At 41.3% G+C, this 22,636-nt stretch overlaps 2 protein-coding genes across 12 annotated transcripts in view; one reads left to right on the top strand and one right to left on the bottom strand.

Moving 5' to 3' along the window:
• The window catches only part of Fam149b1 (family with sequence similarity 149 member B1), a 57,110-nt gene that overhangs the window by 33,278 nt on the left and 1,196 nt on the right, over positions 1 to 22,636 (top strand). For 2 of the 11 annotated variants that reach the window (XM_029565134.1, XM_029565132.1), the window contains exons 7-13: positions 4,799 to 4,923; positions 7,853 to 7,956; positions 9,162 to 9,386; positions 9,939 to 10,062; positions 10,293 to 10,412; positions 13,994 to 14,062; positions 15,759 to 16,449. In XM_029565134.1, coding sequence (XP_029420994.1) covers positions 4,799 to 4,923; positions 7,853 to 7,956; positions 9,162 to 9,386; positions 9,939 to 10,062; positions 10,293 to 10,412; positions 13,994 to 14,062; positions 15,759 to 15,890 — 899 coding nt within the window. In that variant the 3' untranslated portion in view covers positions 15,891 to 16,449. Of the gene's footprint in view, positions 1 to 4,798; positions 4,924 to 7,852; positions 7,957 to 9,161; positions 9,387 to 9,938; positions 10,063 to 10,292; positions 10,413 to 13,989; positions 14,063 to 15,758; positions 16,450 to 22,636 lie in introns of those variants that run through there. The other 9 variants (XM_029565135.1, XM_029565129.1, XM_029565128.1 and 6 more) reach the window with 9 other exon arrangements.
• Positions 17,942 to 22,636, bottom strand: part of Dnajc9 (DnaJ heat shock protein family (Hsp40) member C9) — a 6,821-nt gene continuing 2,126 nt past the window's right edge. Inside the window, exons 4-5 of the mRNA XM_008836604.3 lie at positions 19,857 to 19,943; positions 17,942 to 19,532 (exon numbers count right to left, since the gene is read on the bottom strand). Coding sequence (XP_008834826.1) covers positions 19,416 to 19,532; positions 19,857 to 19,943 — 204 coding nt within the window. The 3' untranslated portion in view covers positions 17,942 to 19,415. The remainder of the gene's footprint in view (positions 19,533 to 19,856; positions 19,944 to 22,636) is intronic.

The following is a 22,636-nucleotide window of genomic DNA, read 5'->3' as shown; positions in this document are numbered from 1 at the left end:
GCCAATAGTTCCTCACCAAAGTTGTGGCCTCCTGCCCATTTCCCCAGTTCTATGCTGGTTTTTGTCTTACTGCGTTTGCATGGGTCTTGGGCATGCTATCACCATTGTTGTAACTTCACATGAGCAAGGTTTACTTCTGTTTTATGTATGCGAATGTTCTGCCTGCTTTGCCCTTATCTAAGTGCACCACATACGCCTAGTGTCGGCAGAGGATCCCCTGGAACTAGGGTTACAGATCATTGTTGGCTGCTGGGAACCAATCCCAGGTCCTCTGCAGAAACAGCCAGTGCTCTTAACCTCTGAACCATCTCTCCAGCCCCAGTAAATTCTATTTTTTAAAAGCAAACAAAGTTGAGGGTTTGCAGAAATTGGAAACCTCATAAATCACTGGTGAGAATGTAAAATGTACAACTATTGTGGAAACAGTTTGGCGAGTTCTTTAAAATGTTACACATGGGCTGGAGAGGTGGCTCAGCAGTTAAGAACTTTGGCTGCTCTTGCAGACCTGTGTTCAAATCCCAGTACCCACATGGTAGCTAACAACCCTCCATAACTCCAGTTCCAAGGGATCTGATGCCCTCTTCTGTTCTCTGTGGGCACTGCATGACACGGGTGTACTTACATGCAGGCAGAAGATTCATACACATAAAGTACAAATAAATGTATTAAAAAAATTTTAATGTTAAACATAAAATTACCACATGACCCAGAAATTCCACTCCAAAGTGTATTAGCAAGAAAACTGAAAACATTGTCTGCATAAAAACTTCGACATGAATGTTCATTAGCAATGTTGTTAAAAATAGCTCCAAAGTAGAAACTCAAATGTTCATCAGCTAATGAATAAACAAAATTTTGATATATCCACATTATGGACCAAATTGTGTGCCCTCTAAAATTCATGTGTTGAAGCTAACCTTCAGTGTACCTGTATTTGAAGACAGGACATTTATGGAGGTGATTAAGGTTAAGTGAGCCATGGGGTAGCACCCTAGACAGTAGAATGGCTGTCCTTAGAAGAGGAAGAGACACTAGAGCTCTGTCTTTCTACACATGCACAGAAATAGGGCCACATGAGGACTAAGCGAGGAGGCCACCACAAGCCAGAAAGAGAAGCCTTACAAGAGCCCAGCCCTGATGGCAACTTGATCTTGGACCCCAGAACTGTGAGAAAATGTCTACTGTGTAAGCCACCCAGCCTCATATTTTATTAAAGCAGCCCTGGCAGACTAATATACCATGCAGTAGAATATTATTCATCCATAAAAAGGAATTAAGTACTGAAACATATAGTACAATACAACATGGACAAACCCTGAAAATATGCTAAATGAGACACACAAAAGGCCACATACTTATAACTTACTTCACATAATACCTGTAGCAGACAAAACCAGAGACACAGTCATTTAGTGGTTGCCAGGGAATGGAGGAAGAAGGGAATTGGGCAGTATTTCTTTATGGAGTAATGAAAATTTTCTGAAATAACATTGATGATTGCACATTATGTGCTGAAAACTGGTGAGTTATGTACTTTGAAATTGTTCACAAGTCTTGCTTTATTACAATGAACTTGTACAACCCTCAAGCATGGGGGTAGAGAGATGGCTCCTTGGGTAAGAGCACTGGCTACCCTTCAAAGGATCCAGGTTCAGTTCCCAGCACCTACATGGGGACTAACTCCAGTTCCAGGGAATCCTATGCCTTTTTCTGGCTTCTACAGGCATTGTACACGTGTGGTGAACTTAACATCCATTGCAGGCAAAACTATTCATACACATATGTTAAAACAAACTAAAAAAGGAGGGAAAAAGTTTAGTCTGGGTGCTAGAGAGGTGGTTCAGTGGTTAAGTGCACTCGCTGCTCTTGCAGAGGCCCAAGGTTCAGTTCCTAGTTCCCATATGGCAACTAACAACCACCTGTTATTCCAGGTCCAACACCTCCTTCTGGCTTCTGGAGGCATTGCACACATGTGGCAGATACACTTATATCAGGCCAAATATTCATACACATGGTGGCACATGCCTTTAATCCCAGCACTCAGGAGGCAGAGGCAGGTGGATCTCTGCAAGTTCAAGTCCAGCCTGGTCTACATAGTGAGTTCCAGGCCAGCTGGGGCTACAGGGAGGCCCTGTCTCAAAAAGACGAAAAAAAAAAAAAAGATTTTTGGGGCTGAAGAGATAGGTCAGTGGTTAAAAGCACTGGCTGCTCTTGCAGAAGATGGAGGTTCGAGTCTCAGCACCCACATGGCAGCCAACAAGCATCTATAAGTCCAGTTCTAGGGGATCTGGTGTCCTGTCCTCTATGGGCACTGCATGACATGCATGTACTTACATACATGCAGGTAATACTCATACACACAAAATTAAACTTTAAAATAAATTTTAAATATTTAAAAACTTCTAGCATAATGTCCTTTAACATTCTTTGTATACATATCTGCTAGTGATTATGTAGCTATGAAATTTTATATTGCTTTTTGGTGGGGGTCTTTTTGAGACAGGGTCTCCCTGTAGCCCCAGCTGTCCTGGAACTATGTAGACTAGGATCTGCCTGCCTCTGCCTCCCAAGTGCTGGGATTAAAGGCGTGCACCACCACACCTGGCTTTTTTTTTTTTTAATTTTTTAAAAATTTATTTTCATTATTTTTTAATGTGTATGAGTGTATTGCCTGAATGTATGTAAGTGCACCCTGTGTCATGCAAAACCCATGGTAGTCAAAAGAGTGCCATGGGATCCCCTGAAACTGGAGTTAAGGATGGTTGTTAGCCTCCTTATAGGTGCTGGGATTTGAACCCAGGTCCTCTCAAAGAGCATCTACTGCTCTTGACTGCTGAGCTTTCCAGCTCCTTCACAATACTACTTTATGAGTTCTGTATCAGCACTTTACCCATAATACTTTAAAGATATCCTCTATGGTCTTCTCCTTTGCATTATTTTTGACAAGAAGCTTGATGTCACCTTGTCCCTGTGTGTTTTTCATCTCTGGCTGTTCTGGGTTTTGTTTTTGTTTTTGAGACAAGGTCTTACTATGTAGCCCTGGCTGGTCTGTAACTCATTATATAAATCAAGCTGGCCTCAAACTCTCAGAGGTCTAACTGTCTCTGCCTCCCAACTGCTGGAATGAAAGGCTGCTTTCAGTATTTTCTCCTTATTACTGGTTTCAAGCAATTTGATGATAGGTCTTGATGTCATTTTCTTCACATTTCTTCTGCATTGAATTGTGCATGCTAGGCAAGCAGTCTACCAATCAGCTATAGCCTTATAACTTTTATTACATCTTTATTTATTGTGTGACCATGTGTGGACATGCATGCCCCGTGGCATTCGTGTGATGAGAGGTCAACTTGAACAAGTCAGTTCTCTTCCACTATGTGGACCCCAGGGATGGAACTCAGGTCATCAGACTTGGCAGCAAGTCATGAGGCAAGTCCTGAAAGTTGTCCTCTGACTTCCAAGTGCGCACTGTCAAACTCACATGCCCCCACACATACATAAATAAATGTAATAAATTTTTTTTAATCTCATTACTTTAAAAATACTAAAATATGAGCCAGGTGTGGTGGCATGTGTCTTTAATTCCAGCATTCAGGAGGCAGAGGCAGGCAGATCTCCATGAGATCCAGGCCAGCCTGGTCTACATAGTAAGTTCCAGGCCAGCTGGGGCTAGAGGGAGACTGTCTCAAAACAAACCAGTGAACCTAAAGTGGAGTTTGGCAGTTCTAACAATACTATGAACACTTTTGAATGTTTATCCTCATACATATGTACAAAGGTTTCTGTGTTGTGTACCAAGGAGTGAAACTGGTAGGTCAGAGTTCACTAGACAACACCAAATTATCCAAAGTGACGGTACCAGTCTATATGCCCACTACCAGGACATGAGTTCCTATGTGCAGTCTCATCAACAGTGTCTTCAAGTTTAAGCTGCTGTTCATCTATAAAGGGCATTTTTGTGCTTTTATTTATATTCATTTTTTAAATTAAGGTAAAGTTTGCACACTTTTTTTTGGTGTTCAGTACATATTTTCTCTTTCCTTATTTCTTTTAATTCAGGATAATTTCTTCAGATTTCCCCCCCTAGTTCACTATTTTTACTTTAACCTTCTGCTGAAGCTTAAAATTTTAGTTTAGGGGGTTTTATGTATTTTTTTTTTTTTTAAAACTGCTTTGTTGTTTTTATGATTTTCACAATTACTGTCCTTTTAAGGAAAAAATATTTTTTTGCACTCTGCATCTGTTCATCCCAGTCTCTGAAATCTTAGCAGAACTGATTTCATTACTGTGTGTTCCTTTTCAAGGTACCTGGTTTCCTTATAGCCCATGTGATTTTCAAGTGGTTTCTAGCTGCAGTAACTGTGGGAATTGTAGTCAGAATTAATGCTCTGCAGGCAGTCCTGGAGTTAAACTTTCCAATACAGTAGTCACTAGCAGTATGTGGCTATTTAACTTTAAAAATTCAGTTCCTGGGTTACAGTAGCAAGATTCTAAGTGTGCTATAGTGTTCAGTGTGGCACCACATTGAACAGCACTGATGTAAAACATTTCCATCAACTCCAAAGGTTCTGTCACAGATCTCTGCTTTTTCTTCTGCTGGGGACCTCCAGCCATCTCCAGCCTGGAAACCACTATCAACTGAGCTGCAATGTGAAAAGTTTTTGGAATCATGCAGGTAGTATGAAATTGGCTGCAAAGATGAGTGAAGCTTTGCCTGAGATTACAGTTGTCAGGGACTATTCTCACTGTACTGTTGCTGTAGGTCAGAAGCTATATGGTAACACTCTGTTCCTTTACTCAGATGATGAGAGCAATGCTGAAATTACCAGATTGGATTCGGGAAGTCCCTATATGCCAAATGACCCTCATCCTTTGATCTTACCTCAAGTACCGCAGTCAAAGGTGCTGTCTATCACCTCAAATCTGGTAAGCCCAGAGGGGATGTGTGTGAGAACCCAGGACTGTTCTTGCCAGAGGACATTTACTTGGGGCTGTTTGCCTTGATTATATTATTTCTTGCTCAGCATTGAGTACAGCTCTATGTTTATCACGATAATCCAGGGAGCGCCCTCACAAGATGGCTTAGTGGGTAAAAGCATTTCCAAGCCTGATGTCTTGAGTTTGATCTCTGGGATCCACATAAAGGTAGGAGAACCCTATTTCACAAGGTCATCCCTTGACCTCCACATGTGCACTACCCCCCATTATACACACACTAATAAAATTACAAAAAAAATTTAAAAGGAAATAGGGACAGTGAGATGGCTCAGTGGAAAGAACTTGCCACACAAGCCTGGAAACCTGAGTTTGATTTCTGAAACCAAAGTAGTTAGAAAGAACCAACTCCACAAAGTTGTCCTCTAACTTCTATACTTGGTGTACACACACACACACAAGTAAATTTCAGAAATTAAAAAATAGCAAATTAGAGTTGATAAGATGGGTTTGATGGCTAATGCCTGTAACCCCAGCATGTGGGAGGCTGAGGCACTGGTGTGAGTTTTGAGGTCAGCTGTGGCTACAGAGTTTATAGTGCAATATGCTATCTCAAAAAAAATCTAAATAACTAGGGTTGATAGGTAATTCTTAGCTCTTTTAAAGACTATCAGTTTCAGTTGTATAATCTACAATACGGTCAGTCCAAGTCCATTTACAATCTAGAATCAATTGTGTGGTCAGCCTAAGTCTGTTTTGGAAAGAAGTAGGATAACCTTGGGAAGAGCAACTGTTCTTAGATTTTTTTGTGGCCTTAATATTTTGTCCTCTGAACCACTCTTCCTTTTTCATTCTTTTTCTTTTTTCTCTAAACCTACTGTTCCTTAATATTTAAAGCCAATATATAAAAGGCAAGCCAAAGAAAAACTGCCTTAATATTTTATTGTGGTGCTAAGGATTGAATGCATGGCCCTACACATGCTAGGCAAGTGTTCTACCACTAAGCTACACCCAAGCCTCTCAAATACAGCTCTGAACAAAGACAAAAGATGGCTATTTCCTGTAGAATGCTGATGAACTTGATCTCATTCTTATGTAGCCCTGATTATTACAAGCTAGCTTTCTAGCATTACCTATGGCAAAGCAAACAAAAAGGAGATATGAGGGAGAATTTCGGCTCCAACCCTTGAGCCATAACCATCAACCCTCACTTGACCACCAGATTGTCATACCAGATATTAATGCAGCTGGGTTTACAGCAGGAGTATTAAAAAATAAAACCAGCAAGTCTCATAACAACTTATCAGAGGATGAACCAAGAAAACTACTGTTCCCTTTGGTGGTCATCTAGCACTCTGACCTCGTTTAGCTATGGTTTAGATGACCTTATCTCTGAATGGTTAACCAGGTGGTTCTAGTTGTTAATGACCAAAGGAAGGGGGTCAGTTCAACTTTCAAATTTTTCTTTATTTTAAAGATATTTTTCGCCAGGTGTGGTGGCACATGCCTTTAATCCCAGCACTCGGGAGGCAGAGGCAGGTGGATCTCTGTGAGTTCAAGGCCAGCCTGGTCTACATAGTGAGTTCCAGAACAGCTGGGGCTGCAGGGAGACCTTGTCTCAAAAAGACCAAAAAAAAATTTTTTTAATTAATTTTAATTGTATGAGTATCTGCATGTGGGTATGTGCACATGAGTGCAGGTGTTCACAGAGGCCAGAGGTGTCAGATCCCCCTTGAGCTGGAGTTATAGGCGGTTGTGAACTCCTTGACATGGGCACTGAGACTCAAATTTGGGTCCTCTGAATAGCAGGAAGCTCTCTTAACCACAGAGCCATCTTTCCAGTCTCTGTATTTAGTTATTTTGAGAGATCTCACTGTGTAGCCTAGGCTGGCACTGAATTCAGGATTCATTGAATTCAGGAGTCTCCTGCCTCAGCTTTCCAAGTGCTGCGATTACAAGTGTGTGTTACCACACCTGGCTAGTTCAAAGACCGCTTGAAAAGGAAGGAAAGTATTCTATGGCAGAGAAAGAGAAGAGATTCAAAGGGCAGTGAGTACAAGCAGACACTAGGGTGGCACTGCCAGTCCAAGTAAATCTTGATAACATTAGAACAAGTAAGATTAATTCCTTATAAACAGTCTTTGGGAGGTTAGTGAGATGACTCACTGGGTGAAGGTGCTTACCACCAAGCCTGACCCAACTTGAGTTCAATTTCCAGAACTCACATGGTAGGAATATAGAGTTGACTCCTGCAAGTTATCCTGTGACCTCCATCCTTGGGCTGTAGCATGCATGCCTCCCCTCTAATTAAAAAAAAAAATGTAATTTTTAAAAGTCTTTGGATTTAGATTTTTTAAAACTGAGTTTGGTAAGGCATGTATCTGTAGTTGCAACCACTCAGGAGGTTGAGACAGGAAGATTACTTAGGCCCCTCACTCAAGACCAGCCTGGGAAACATAGGGAGACCCTATCTCAAAGCAAAATAACTGTATCACCGAGAGCCAACTGCTCTAGGGTAATGAAAGGGGTATATGTGTGCCAAGTTCAGAATTGTGTGGTGATGAAAGACATCAGTTAGTTTACACTTTTTTTTTTCTATTTCAAAATTTGTGAGTTGTTTTCTCTTGTCAACAGTGATAATGGTCCTCTCTGCCCTGTGAGAATGACCATGAACTGCTTATATCTGTGTTGGCCAGCCATTCCCAATCAGTTATCACCTAAAAATACATAGAAAGTAAAAGGCTCCTGGCTCTCTTGACAGTGCTCTTTGGGGCCTCATTTAGGGCTACTGGTCAACTGTTCTAAAAGTTAAGATGTGAGGGAGAAGTGTTTAAGTAACCTAAATGGAAATACTAACTTCTGCAAATCTGGCAAATTAAGCACATCTCTTCATCAACCAATATCTTCTTTTGATACACAGATGAGTTTCTGTCAAGCAAGTGGTCATCAGACAAATGCAAATGGTCTCTTGGTTCATGGGATGCCTCTACAGCCAAGGAATTGTTCCCTGATGGATAAACTCCTGTAAGAAGCCCAAGTTTTAATATACTATAGAGTTTAAGTAGAATGCTGAGAAGTACAAGAGAGCAGAGTCAGCCAACCAACATACTTTGTTGAATGACACACACACCTGGAGAGTAAAACACTTGAGGGATGTAGTCTCTATTCCCAGGTATCTGATAACGGAAAAACACCTGGGCCCTAGACATATACAGCACTTTTGTGACAGAGGGCCAAGTTAAGTGCTGGCCCCAAAGGAGAAGGCACTTTGGTAAGTGTCAGTGCGGGGTGACAGAAGAGCAACAAGGCCATTCTGCATAGGGAGAATTGATCCACATAATGGAAGGAGAAAACCCACTCTGGCCTCCACATGTGCGAATCCCCCTCACCACCACCCAGACACACAATTTTTTTTTTTTTTTGAGAAAGGGTCTCATTATATAGCCCTGGCTGGCCTGGAACTATGTAGATCAGGCTAGCCTTGAACTCGAGAGCCACCTGCCTTCTGAGTGCTAGGATTAAAGGCATGTGTCACTACAACTGAACCAGTGTTGTTTTTTTTTTAATATTTATTTTTATTTTATGTGTATGAGTGTATTGTCTGCATGTATGTGAGTGCACCTGTGTCATGCAATGCCACGGAGGTCAGAAGAGGGCTTCGGATTCCCCTGGAACTGGAGTTAAGGGGTTCATAGCCATGTGGTGCTGGGAATCAAATCTGGGCCCTCTGCAAGAGCAGTCAGTGCTCTTAACCACTGAGCCAGCTCTCCAGCCCCCAGTGGCCTCTTTAAGAATAGATTATTAATCAATAAACATGAGTAGTCATAGCACTTGGAAGGCTAGGGCAGGATCTTGCATTCAGGCCTAGCCGAGGCCATATAGAAGACCCTGTATCTTTTTTTTGGGGTGGGGGGTTCTTTTTGAGTCAGGGTCTCCCAGTAGCCCCAGCTGTCCTGGAACTATGTAGACCAGGCTGGCCTTGAACGCACATAGATCTACCTGCCTCTGCCTGAGATTAAAGGCATGCACCACCATGCCCGGCCCTGTATCTTTAAACAAAACCCATTACTGAACTCTAGATTCATGAAGACTATCTTACTTACTGAAACATATTCTGTTTTTGCTGCATTCTTCTCTGAATGTTTTAGGTTAAGGCTTTTCCACTTGAGTCTTGTCTTCCTGTACATGGTGATTTTTACTTCATTGTGGGTTTCTGATTTGACCACTAGAGATCTTGATGACAAGCTACTTATGAGGCCTGGGTCCAGTTCCATCCTTTCAAACCGAAATTGGCCAAATCGAACCCTGGAGCTTAGTACTTCATATTTGTCATATACAGTACAGTCTGCCAGGAGACGCAACCCTCCACCACGTACCCTTCATCCGATCAGCACAAGTCATTCACGCGCTGGAACACCATGGCCTGCAGAAGAAATCCTCAGAGGATCCAGAGTGTAGGTTTCAAAAGCAGAATTTCTGGAAACTGGTAAAACTAGTGAATATTACAGAGAATGAATTTAAATATAAGATTGAAATTATGCCTAGAATCATTTAAGTATTCACACAAAGAACTGTTCATGGCTTTAATCCAATACAAAATTTTTTTTTAATTTTAATAAAACACAAATATAAATCATTCTGTTGATTCAGCTAGATTTATAGTTTAAAAAGAAAGAAAATAAAAACAAGAATAAAAAACGGCCCAGGGCCAGTGAGATGGCCCAGTGAGTAAAGGTGCTTGCCACCAAGCCTGACAATGAGTTCAATCCCTGGGACCCACATGGTGGAAGGAGAAAACCAATTCCTGAAAGCTGCCCTCTGACCCGTACATATACATAATACACACAAAATGTAATTTTAAAAATCCTGATTTTCTAAAATACCTTGAGACCCTTAAAGCTTTCTATGCACATTAAACTTATCTGCTTCATTTACTAGATTTTGAATCAATTTGCTTTCATTGTTACTTTCTTTTTGCATCTTAATTTTGTTGATGGGATCTGCAGCCCAGTGACAGCTGACATTCTCTCTTCTCCCGCACCAATGACCCTGAGTCGAAATAATTTGCTGCCACCTATTGGCACAGCTGAAGTGGAACATCTGAGCACTGTGGGTTCCCAAAGGCAAACAGTGAGTCTTTCATATTGTTTTCCCACATGCTTATTATAAAACTTCATGGGTTTTATAGTAGTTCTGTAGTTGCACTGATCATAATTTATACTCTGTTCTCTCAAAAGTACAAATGGAGTTCAATTTATGACTGTTGAATTGAGCTGCTTGGCCCACCATCTGTCAGGAGATATGTGGGGTACAGGCAGGTCCCACCACATTTCAGTCTCTGTATTGTCTGTCTCCTGCAGAAATCCCACAGTGATTCTAGTCGAGCCCGAAGTGCAGTGGTGGATGAGCCTAACCAGCAGCCCCAAGAGAGGCTCCTTTTACCTGTCTTCTCTAGACCCAACACAACTCAGTCATTTTTGGTACAGTGAAATGCTTCCTATTTGGTGGGGTTTTTTTTAGGGGGGGGGAGGGTCGGTGTTGAGACAGGATCTCACATATCCCATGCTGGCCTTGAACTCATCCTTCTGCCTCCGTCTCCTGAGTGCTGGGATTACAGGTGTGTACCACCATTCCCAGCTCCTATATGTTCTTGATAGTTGGGGAAAGGACCAGGAGAAAAAAATATCAGTGTGACAAACTTAAAATATTGTCTAGTGGCTTAACTATTAAAAAAACACCATCCTAATGTTTTCTTAAAATTCCAAGTGGCTCCTCCTGTTTTGTTAGTAAAATGCCTTATGCATAAATTATAAATCCTTAATTTATTCTGAGCATAAGCAAGCACACTAAACTCTAATGCATATCTAATTAGCCTAATTTTACTGTCTACCCTGCTCTTGTGGACTTATACCAAAAAGTGGTGTCAGATTGAGGACTGGTGGGTGCTGAGTTAGCACTTCTTCCCACTGTTTTTTTTTAATACTATTTTTATTTTTTATGTGTATATTACCTGCATGTATATTTAAGTGTACACATGTCATGCAATGCCCAAGGAGATCAGAAGAGGGCCTGGAACTGGAGTTACAGGCAGTTCTTAGCCCCCATATGGGTGCTGGGAATGGAACCCAGGTCCTCTGCAAGAGTAGCAAGTGCTCTTAACTGCTGAGCCATCTCTCTAGCCCCTCCCAATGATGTTTTAAATGCTGACACTTGTCACACTGTGCTCTTCGTTTTTTTTTTTCTTGCCCCTTTACTTTTAAGCAAGTGTTCTGAAAAAATCCTGAAGCCTATGGGCCACATATTGACCTTACCCATCCATAAATCAGTACATGCTCCCCCACTTGCTTTGTGGCAAGACAGCTTGCAAGATTGTGGCAAGAGGACTTGTAAGAGGCCAGGGAAATAACTGAGGTCACACTTAATACTCCACCAGAAGACTCCATGTCCTCTACCAGTTTTCAGGATGGTGGTTTTGTAGCCCATACATCCCAACTCATGACCCCTGTACCATCTTCTGCAAACAATGGTAGGAGCATATATCTGTATGTTTTCCAGGGCTCCCATAACAAATGACCATAAACCAGGTGACATAAAACAACAGAAATGTGTTATTCTCACAGTCCCAGAAGCTGGATGCTCCCTGTGCAGGCTCTAGAAGAATCTTTCTTCTCTCTTCCCAGCTTCTGGTGCAGTTGCCTGCAGTGCTTGGTGTTCCTCCCTAGCGCTAGGGAGGCAGAGTCAGGTGGATTCCTGGGGCTTGCAGGCCACATAGCCTAGCCTAATATGTAAGCTCCAGGTCACTGTGAAAGACCCTGTCTCCAAAAACAAGGTGGACATCTCCTGAGAACAATACCCAAAACAAGCGCACACATGCACATGCATACTCATATAGCACATATATAAGTAAAAACTCTGATCCAGTCTGATTTCATCTTAACTTTACATATACAAAGACACTATTTCCAAAAATAGTCACATTCAATATTCCAGGCTGACATGGATTTGGGGGGCACTATTCAACCCAGTGGACTTCATGAGACCTGAGGAAAATCACTGAAAAGTCCAAAAAGAAAACAGGAGTCCAAAAAGGAGTCCTTTCTGATTCTGGGGCTGAAGAGATGGCTTAGTGGTTAAAAGCACTGACTGCTCTTGCAGAGAACCCAGGTTCAATTCCCACAACCACATGGTGGCTAACAGTTGCCCTTAACTCCAGTTACAGGAAAATCCAATGCCCTCTTCTGACCTCTGGAGACACTGCACAACACAGGTGCACTTACACACATGCAGGCAATACACTCATACACGGGGGAAAAAATATATATATATAAATATATATATATTTATATTTGTTTTGGTCTTTTTGAGACAGGGTCTCCCTGTAGCCCCAGCTGTCCTGGAACTCACTATGTAGACCAGGCTGGTCTTGAACTCACAGAGATCCGCCTGCCTCTGCCTCCCAAGTGCTGGGACTAAAGGCGTGCGCCACCATGCCCGGCAGAAAATATTTTTTTAAAAGAGGAATTTCTGATTCTTAGGATTATGAACTCCATAAACCCTGAGAACATCTTCTGAATTTCTTGCCTTAGCCATTACTCTCCCTGTTAGCTATCATTAAAAGATTAATTGGTAGCTCTATAATTGAGTGCTAGCTCTATATTAACAGCCAGGAATGTTGGCACAGAGGCAGGAAGATCTCTGTAAGATTAAGGCCAGCCTGGTGTACATAGCGAGTTCCAGGCCAACCAGGGCTGCCCAGTGAGTCATGTCGCAGAGAGACCAAAAAGTGCTAGCTGTGTGTCTTAGGCCTGGTGCTCTTTGGTACGTTAACCTAGAATAGGAATCAGTAAACATCACTTCAGGAAGCAACAGGCTACTCTCGTTTTTGTAAATAAAGCTTTATTGAAGTAAAGTAACCAAGCCCATCTGTCTGTGGCTATGTTCAGATCACGAAAGCCATGGTAAGTCATTGCAGCCCCCATTATATGGCCCAGAAAGCAATTTGCTAAACCTAATCTCTGCTTAGAAGACTGAGGCAGACTAAAACAAATTACACCATATAGGTTCTTTGTAAATGCTAAGTTTTTTTAATATATATTTTTTATTTACTATTTTTATTTTATATATATGAGTGTCTCCAGTCCCATAAATGCTAAGATTTTCTTAAAGGCATATTAATAGGGAGCTGGAGAGATGACTTAGTGGTTAAGAGCATGGGTTGGGGGCTGGAGAGATGGCTCAGCAGTTAAAAGCACTAACTGCTCTTGCAGAGGACCCGGGTTTGATTCCCAGCACCCACATGGCAGCTACGAACCATCTTTAACTCCAGTTCCATGGGAATCCAAAGCCCTCTTCTGACCTCCTTGGCATTGCACAACATGGGTGCACTCACATACATGCAGGCAATACACTCATACACATTAAAAAAAAAAAAAAAAAGTACAGGTTGGTCTTGCAGAAGACCTAGGTTCAAATACCAGCACCCACATGGCAGCTAACCACCATTGGTAACTCCAGTTCCAGGAGATCCGATGCCCTCTTCTGTCTGAGGGCATTGCACAGCACAGGTGCACTTATGCATGTGCAGGCATAACACTCATACACAAAATACATAAAAGGTATATTCGTAGAGTTGCATAATGTACAATTAAAAAAATTTTTTTATTTCCAACATAATATTGCCTGCACATATGTAAGTGCACCCATGTCATGCAATAGCCACACAGGTCAGAAGAGGGCATCAGATGCCCTGGAACAGTAGTTAGGGATGGTTGTTAGCTGCCATGTGGGTAGCTGGGAATTGAACCCAGGTCCTCTCCAAGAGCAGTCAGTGTTCTTAACTGCTAAGCCATCTCTTCAGCCACATAATGTACAATTTTTACAAGTTAGCAAACTGCTTTGTGGGCATCTGGCTTGGAATTTTCTACTTGGATTTCAACACTGTGCCCTCAGGCTAGTAAATGACACTTTCACATTGTTAATGTCAAGGTTTTCCTTTGTAAGCCTGGGAGTATCCTTTGGAGGAAGTTCATACTAAGACATGCCTCATCTTTCTTTTAGCCAGATATGCAGTACCGAAATTTATGTGCAGCTGAATATCCTCATCAGGCCCGACCTGGCAGGGGGTTTGCAGGTACACATGGGGCTGCTGTTATTTACTACTCTGTAGATATGTGAGACCCTGCTTTTGTCTTTTTTAATGATTCCTACACATCTCTTCCTTTCCTCCAGATTTGTCTTAGGTAGAGTGTCTTACATCTATGTAAATCACTTCAGCTTCACTTTGGAAAATGGGTTGTAACAAAAAAGCCAACTGCTCAAAGCCAAAAAGTTCCAAATTTCTACTATTTTTTCATACTATATAAATTAATCTTTCACTACTAAGGTAAATTCATTTTTTAAAAAAAAAAAACAAAAATTTGAGGGGCTGGAGAGATGGTTCAGTGGTTAAGAGCACTTGCTGCTCTTCCAGAGGACCTGGGTTGAGTTCTGAGCACCTATGTCAGGTCACTTACAACCACGTGTAACTACAGCTCAATGGGATCCAATACCCTCTTCTGTTTTTTAGACATCTGCACACATGGTAGACAGACATATAAAGAAAATCCTATACACTAAAAATTTGAACCAAATAAATTGTGCAACATTCACATTTAAGAACACAGCCTAGCCAGGCATGGTGGTGCACGCCTTTAATCCCAGCACTCGAGAGGTAGAAGCAGGCAGATCTTTGTGAGTTTGAGGCCAGCCTGGTCTATATAGTGAGTTCCAGGACAGCTGGGGCTACTGGGAGAACCTATCTCAAAAAAAAATTTTTTTAATATTTAAAAAAAGAAAAAAAAGAACACAGCCTAGATTTGTTATTGTTCTATATTTATTAACTCATGTTCTTATGGAATAAGCAGCTTTGGTCAGTTCACCTGTTATAGTCAAGGTAAGTTTCAAAAAACTCCAAAATACCAGGAAAATCTGAGTCTAATTTTATCTCATTACTTTAAAATCTCTAAACTATGTAAATTGTATTTACAAGAGTGATGGGAAAAGGTGGGCACTGTAGCACACATCTGTAATCCAATCTGCAGGCTGAGGCAAGAAGTTTACTGCTAATTCAAGAGCCTGTCTCAAAGATGTCTTCTCTCCCCATGACAGTCTTCCCTCCACGTTATCATCAGTCATTTCCTCTATGCTATAGGTGAAATTTTAAAATGGACAGTTTAATGTCTTTATTAATGATAAATCAGTAAACACAGCAAAAACTAATCTTCCTCAAGGCACCTGGCAGTCTGTGACTTTTTAGTTCAGATCCTAGGAACTGTTTGTTGTCAGCACCCTCATCAGCCTGCAGAAGAGAACACCTCTGAGCTAGTTACTACATTCAGCCCCACTTCCCTCAGATTTCAACTTGTTTTAACACTTAGAGAAATATACATCTAGTTTTTAAAGAGTGGTCTCTTAAGACTAGGTTACTGCTTTCATTTCTGTAAGACTAAGTTATTTTCCTTTTCTTTGGTAGGATAAGATATTTAAGTATGGGTTTTGGTGCCCTGGCAAATGTATACTTTTCAATACTTAAAGCCTTTTTTTTTTTTTTTTTTTCAAATAAAGACAAGGTCGCCCTGTAGCCCCAGCTGGCCTGGAACTCACAGATCTGCCTGCCTCTGCCTTCTCGAGTGCTAGGATAAGATGTGCACTACCACAATACTTAAGCCATGTACCAAATTTAAAATCCAACTAATTTATACAAAAAAGCCCTAAGTTATGAACTTTGGTATTTACTAACAAATGTAGACCAGTTACTTATGTTTCTTTATGTCATCCCTGTCTGACAGGTCCTCTGTTACACAGCTCTGCAAAACCCCAAAGCAGAGGTGGACCAGTCTCTAGAACCAGGCAGTGACTGTAGGGCAAATGAGAAGAACCCATTAGGCTGCGGTGGACAGAACACATGGAGGATTTTATGAATCAGTGCTCAGTCATCAAATGATGCAAAGCGTGTACAAAAGATCAGCTTGAATACATTTTTGAAGAGTTATTTTGGTACAACTATCTGAGAAAAAAATACTAGAGTATCTGCCAAATACTGCACAGGCAACTGGTTGTGTGTCCAGTTCTTAATTTCATTCAGTGTAAGCTAACCTATACCACTGGGCAGTAAAGAATGTACCCAAAGATGTAACAATGAGTAATTACCCCCAAATCATTGTTCATGTTGTCTGTTAAGAATCATCAATTTCTGTGAGATTCAGTGAGATTATACATACACTAATGATGATTTGATATCACTGGCTTCAGAATATTTCTGATTATATTAATTTCTGGAGAACTACACTCAGTTTTAACTTTTTTTCCCCTCCACATTTTTTTTTTTTTTCATTACAGCTTTAACATATTCTAACTTACTTTTAGGAGAAAGTGCTGCCAACAGTCTGAGCTATTCATGAAATATGTGTCATTCCTAAAGCTTTCTTTTTAAAAAAGTTAAATTACATTGTAATTTATTTTGGTGTGTGTGCATGTGTGGGTAGGAGTGGGCATGTGAAGGTCAGAAGGTTTCAGGAGTTGGCTCTCTCCCTCTACCATATGGGTCAAGGGGACTGAACTCAGGTTGTCAGGCTCAGTGGCAGGTACCTTTACCTGCTCAGGAGCCAAGCTTTCTCTTTAAATTTTCAAACTTAGCAGGGTGAAATGGAAGGGCTAAGTAAGAATGTAAGAACTGGTATAAAGTAACATTTAAAAAACAAACAAACAAAAAAAGTTTATTTGTTCCTAGAAAGGAATGCACAACTTTACATGCCTGGTTGATACCAGATACCCTTGTGTGTGCATGTACACGTATGGAGGCCAGAGCTTGTCTTTCCTAATTGTTGCTCCATCTTATTTTTTGAGACAGGGTCTCTCACTGAACATGGAGCTAGACTAAACCCCAGGGCTCCTCCTGTCTCCACCTTCCCAGCACTGGACTTAAAAGCATGTACCATGATAATAGGCTTTCTAGAAATTTATTCTGTGAGCTTTTGTGTGTGTGTGTGTGTGTGTGTGTGTGTGTGTTTTGCCTGCATGTAAGTACACCGGGTTGTACAATACCCATGGAGGCTAGAAGAGGGTGTTGGATGCCCTTGAAATAGTTAGATGGTTGTTAACTGCCATATGGGTACTGGGAACTGAACTCAGATCCTCAGCAAGTGTTCTTAACCCCTGAGCCATCTCTCCAGCCCCCATGCCAGGTCTTTTTTATTTTTTTTAATTTTTATTTTATGTGTATGAGTGTATTGCCTGCATGTATGTGAGTGTACCCGTGTACTGCAATTCTGCGGCGGTCAAAAGAGGGCTTCGGATTCCCCTAGAACTGGAGTTAAGGATGGTTCGTAGCCGCCACGTGGGTCCATGCCAGGCTTTTTACATACGTGTTGGGGATCTGATCCCAGGTCCTTGGGCTTGTGTCACAAGCATCTTATTGAAAGAGCCATTTCCCCAGCCCCATAATTTCTTCTTAAAAATACTTTATTGGTCGCATTTTCCTCCCAAATATTTAACTTACCTTGCCAAATTTTCTTCTGAAACTCTAAGAAAGTTATAATTAAAAAACAATTTAGCTAGGTGTGGTGGCACACACCTTTAATCCCAGCACTAAGGAGGCAGAGACAGGAGACTGAGAGATTAGAGGCCAGCCTGGTCCACATATCCAGTTGTAGGCCAGCTAGGGATACTGGAGATCCTGTCTCAAAAAATGAAAAAAAAAAAAAGGAATTCACTGAAGGGGCTGGAGACATGGCTCAGGAGTGGATTTTCCAGCACCCATGTGGGGTGGCTCACAACTGCCTGTAACTCTGGCTCCAGGGGGATCTGATGTTTCTGGCACCTGAACTCACATGCATACAGGCATACATACATATACACACACACTCTCTCATGGAATTAAAAATAAAAATAAATCTTAAAATTTCACTATTACCTTAGTTATCATAACAAATTTGGACATTATTATTAATTTCAGAGTAGATAAAGTCAAATGGTCATTTAGGATGAATTTTTAATTATTCCAAGGTATTCTAATGTTATCAAATGAACACATTAAATTATATTTTTAATACAATTAAAGAGTATTTTTAACTTGATTGTAATCACAAACTAAAAATAATGTGTCTGCCTTAAATTGTAATGCTCCATAGCAAATGGCTTGTTTACTGCAAGGTATTAAATATATTAATCTATAAATCAGTTCAACAGCCCTTAAACTATGCCATATATTCTAGTGAATACATTCCAACTCTAAATATAAATGAAAATCTGTTCTCACAAATCAGTACTGAGTCTGCTAAAACTATCAGATCTACATGGCTTGCCTTTCAAGGTTTTTAGGAGTCAGAAAGTTATCTCTAAGATGCCATTTAGCAAATTCCTTGCCCTTTTTAAGTATGTATCCCTCAAAGCTAGTATAATTTTTTATTTTTTAAAATTCAGGGTATGGGGTTGGGTGGGGTAGCTTAGGATACAGCTCAGTTGGTAGAGTGCTTGCCTAACATGCACAAAACCCTGGCTCAATCTCCAGCAGCGCAGAAATGGGTGTGGCAGTGCACACCTGTAATTCCAGCACATGGAGGTAGAGGCAGAGGACTAGAAGTTCAAGGTTATCCTCAGCTACACAGTGAGTTTCAAGCCAGCCTTCGGATCCATGAAACCCTGTCTCAAAACAAACACAAAAAACTCTGGGTATATTTAATACATACAATCTGATGAATGTGGCTCTCACTCCTTTACAGATAAAGTAAGTTCAAACAAGTTCAGTAAACTGCCTGAGAACACTGAGCAGCTGAAGGACATGACTACATCACCAAACCAGGCTGCTTGTTGCAACACTAACTAGATTATCTATGTCCTCTTTTCTATCTAAAGCACCATTTTTTTTCCTAGATCAAAAGGGGGGGTCATTTAAAAATCCACCAGACCTTTTAATTTTTTATTTAGCCATATACAAGACTTATAAAAAGGTTTGAAGGAATATGAACACCCATTTCTCCTGTATTTCAAGGATAAGAGTACAAAACTGAACGAAAAAGAGAGGGTCTATTTAGGATTATTAAGACCAAAGCAAGTTAAAGATTTAAAGAGCTGTTCAGCAAGTGTTCTGGGGTGTTCCCAAGAGGCAGAGTATGTCTTCTAATGGATATACAGGCAGCAAAAGCAGTGCACAGAGACCAACACCCAAAATAAAGCTCCCTTGGGCAGAAGGCCCACGGAAGCAAGTGCTGTCAAGTATTCTACCCTTCCAACTATCACTACCACATTCCTTCACATGAGGACCTCACACAGTGTAGGTGAGTTCTAAGAAATATTAAGATCAGATTAAGAGATCCTACTTGGTTTAGTTGATCTGAGTAATTTAGGCAGAAAAGACAACTTCTCTCAAAGGTTAGATTAACTGTAATCTTCACCTTGTCTACCAGGGCACAAGGAATACCTAAGGATCATTGAAGAGAAAAATCTCATCATTTCTTTTCTTTCTTGAGAGCCGTTTTTTTCCCTCCTTTGGAAGGTTTGCAGTATTTTGCTTCCATCTGAGCCAGAAAACTGTCCATTTCCTTCTGCCGGTCCTTTTGTCTGCTCTGTTTGAGTAATTAAAACACAGCTTTCAATATGCAGTATTGTCCACTGAGTCAGAAAGCACTTCATGGTTACAAGGGGAAGACTGTGGAATGACTGACAGGCATGGGGCTTCCTTTGCAGTGGTAACAGTACTACAGAATTGGTGATGACAGCTGTACAATGTGGAGGGTCTAGGTTTAAAAAGACTCAATTGTACATTCTCAAAAACCAAATAGATTGTATGGGTTTGTATAGGTTCATCTTAAATGAAAAAGTAAAATTCAACACCACAAACACACTGCAAACAGTAGTAAGAGACCATGAAGGACACCTGTCATGTTTACCTGAATGAGTGCTTTCAAGTTACCCACTCCTTCCTCAAGCCCCAACTCCTTCCTGCTCAGCTCTGCTTCTTTAGCTTCTTGCTGAGCCTGAAATAGAAACTTTCATGAGACTTGTGGCAACCAAGAAATAACTGAAATACACCACTTTCTCCCTAAAGCAAATCTGTTAAGACCTTTTTAAAATGTAAAGATACAGTGCTGGAGAGGTGGCTCAGTGGTTAAGAACACTGACTGCTCTTACAGAGGACCTGGGTTCGATTCCCAGCACCCACATGGTGGCTAACCACCATCCATAACTCCAGTTCCAGGGGAATCTGACATTTTCTTCTGACCTCCGCAGGCACTGCACAACAGGGGTGCACTTACATGCAGGCAATACATTCATACATATGAAATTAAAAAATTAAAAAATCTGGATATATGAATGGAATGAATAAAACTACGTGTCATTCAAGAGGCAACAAACACTGTCAGAACAAGCAGCAGATCCACTGACTGCAATACGCTTTTCTGTTTTACCTTTAATTCTACTTACTAGAGTTAGCAAGTATTTTGGCGTGCCAAACCATGTGATAAAAGGAAAGCAACATGCTAGGAAAACAGGAAAGAGTCATGTAACCAAGGACAACTTCAAGAGATGCCAGAGCAGACACTTCAGGGTCTTCATCTGAAAACCCAATTTTAAATACTACTTTTTTGTTTTATGTATTAGGGTGTATTGTCTGCATGTGAGCTAGTACCCTTGTGTCATGCAATGCCCATGGAGGTCAGAAGAGGGCATCGGATTCCCCTGGCCCTGGAGTTACAGACAGTTGTGAGCTCCCATGTGGGTGCTGGGAATTGAACCCAGGTCCTCTACAAGAGCAGCCAGTGCTCTTAACAGCTGAGCCATCTCTCCAGCACCTGAAAACCCAATTTTATACATAGTACTGGTGGCAGCCTTGTAAACTATGAGGGTTTAAAATGCTTTCTTGAGCAGGGCATGGTGACGCACGGCTCTAGTCCTAGCACTTGGGAGGCAGAGGTAGGCTCATCTCTGTGAGTTTGAGGCCAGCCTGGTCTACATAGTGAGTTCCAGGATAGCTGGGGCTACAGGGAGACCCTGACTCAAAAACACACACACACAAAAAAAGGCTTTCTCCTGAGTAGTCAGAAAAACATTAACAAATTCAGTTTTAGCCTTTCTTTACTTAATTTCAAAACTTCCTTCATCTACCAAATCTTCCAGAATACCAAAGACCTAAAGGAATCAACTGTGACTAAGTGGCCCCCTAACTCCTTGTAAATTGTCAAGAGTAGCAAAGAATGCCATTAATACTGGGAACTATTCCAGTAAAAAATATTAGTTTCATTATCTCTTAAAATTCAGTATCCTTGTATCCCCCACATTGATTAGACAACCTCAAAACTGTCATTTTCCCTTCAAACTCTACGGAGGACTCCCAAACTAAAAGCCTTTTACCGGATACAGCTGTGTTCAATTTGCCTGAGCAAATGATTAATAAGCCCGAATATAAGTAGATGTAGTCCATGAAGCAAAATGGCACAGTATCTATTCCACTTCAGTAGAGATGGCTATGGCCTTTTACTTAAGCAAAACAAGCCCTTAAAATGTTTACCCCCCCCCCTTAATCCCAGCACTCTGGAGGCAGAGGCAGGCTGATCTCTGTGAGGTCAAGGCCAGACTGGTCTACATAGTGAGTTTCAGGCCAGCTGGGACTAGAGGGACACCCCCCTCCCCAACAGCACCAAAAAAGTCTCCTAGGGCAAGGCACAGTCCCCCCCTTAATCCCAGCACTCTGGAGGCAGAGGCAGGCTGATCTCTGTGAGTTCAAGGCCAGCCTGGTCTACATAGTGAGTTCCAGGCCAGCTGGGACTACAGGGAGACCCCCGTCTCAAAAAGACCAAAAAAAGAAAAAAAAAATTTTTAACCCCAAACACAAAGGTCAAAGGTCAGTTTTTTCCTTGGCATGATGTCTTGTATCTAAAAGCTCCAAATCTTTACCCACTTACTTAAGCCACACAAAAGACATCTCAAGTACTCACTAGGTAGCTAAACCCTTAAATTGTCTTAATTGTTCAGGGAGCTCCAATTGGGAAAGCCAAGATGAAGTAATGGCTACTTTGATAGCATTCCACAGTAACTTTTACACAGACCAGAGACACCAACGTTGGCTCCTCGAATCCACTTTCTCACTGAACTCCACAAGCACCTTTCCTCCACTTCCATCCCCCACCCACCCTGGCTTAATATGAGTATAAAGGCATGCAGGTCCAAATCCTCAATTCTTGACAATCAAGTGTTCTTTGCAGGGTGGTCAGAAAGACATGCATCTCAAAGTGTGCTTTAAGGAAAGAAAAAAGATAGGGGCTAGAGAGACGGCTCATCAGTTAAAAGCTTGCTGCTCTTCCAAAAGACCCGAGTTCAGTTCCCAGTACCTAGGCTGGTTGGCTCACAATTCCAGCTCTAGAGAAACTGAAATCTTCCTGTGGCTTCTGTGGGCACTGACATATATGTGACCTACAGACATACACATAAATAAATCTTTAAAAAATAAGAAAAAGGGGGGCTGGAGAGATGGCTCAGCCGTTGAAAGCACTAACTGCTCTTGCAGAGGACTCGGGTTCTATTCCCAGCACCCACAGTGGGGCTAACAACCATCCGTAATTCCAGTTCAGGGGATACATGTCTTCTGACCTCCGGGAGCATTGCACATGGGTGTTCTTAATACGTGCAGGCAACACACTCATACACATAAAATAAAAATAATTTTTTAAAT

Source organism: Nannospalax galili, unplaced genomic scaffold (genome assembly GCF_000622305.1).
Source record: "Nannospalax galili isolate Female #2095 unplaced genomic scaffold, S.galili_v1.0 scaffold1437, whole genome shotgun sequence".
Taxonomy (NCBI): Eukaryota; Metazoa; Chordata; class Mammalia; order Rodentia; family Spalacidae; genus Nannospalax; species Nannospalax galili.
Note: the sequence above shows the minus strand (reverse complement) of the source record. Positions and strands in the feature narration are given on the sequence as shown.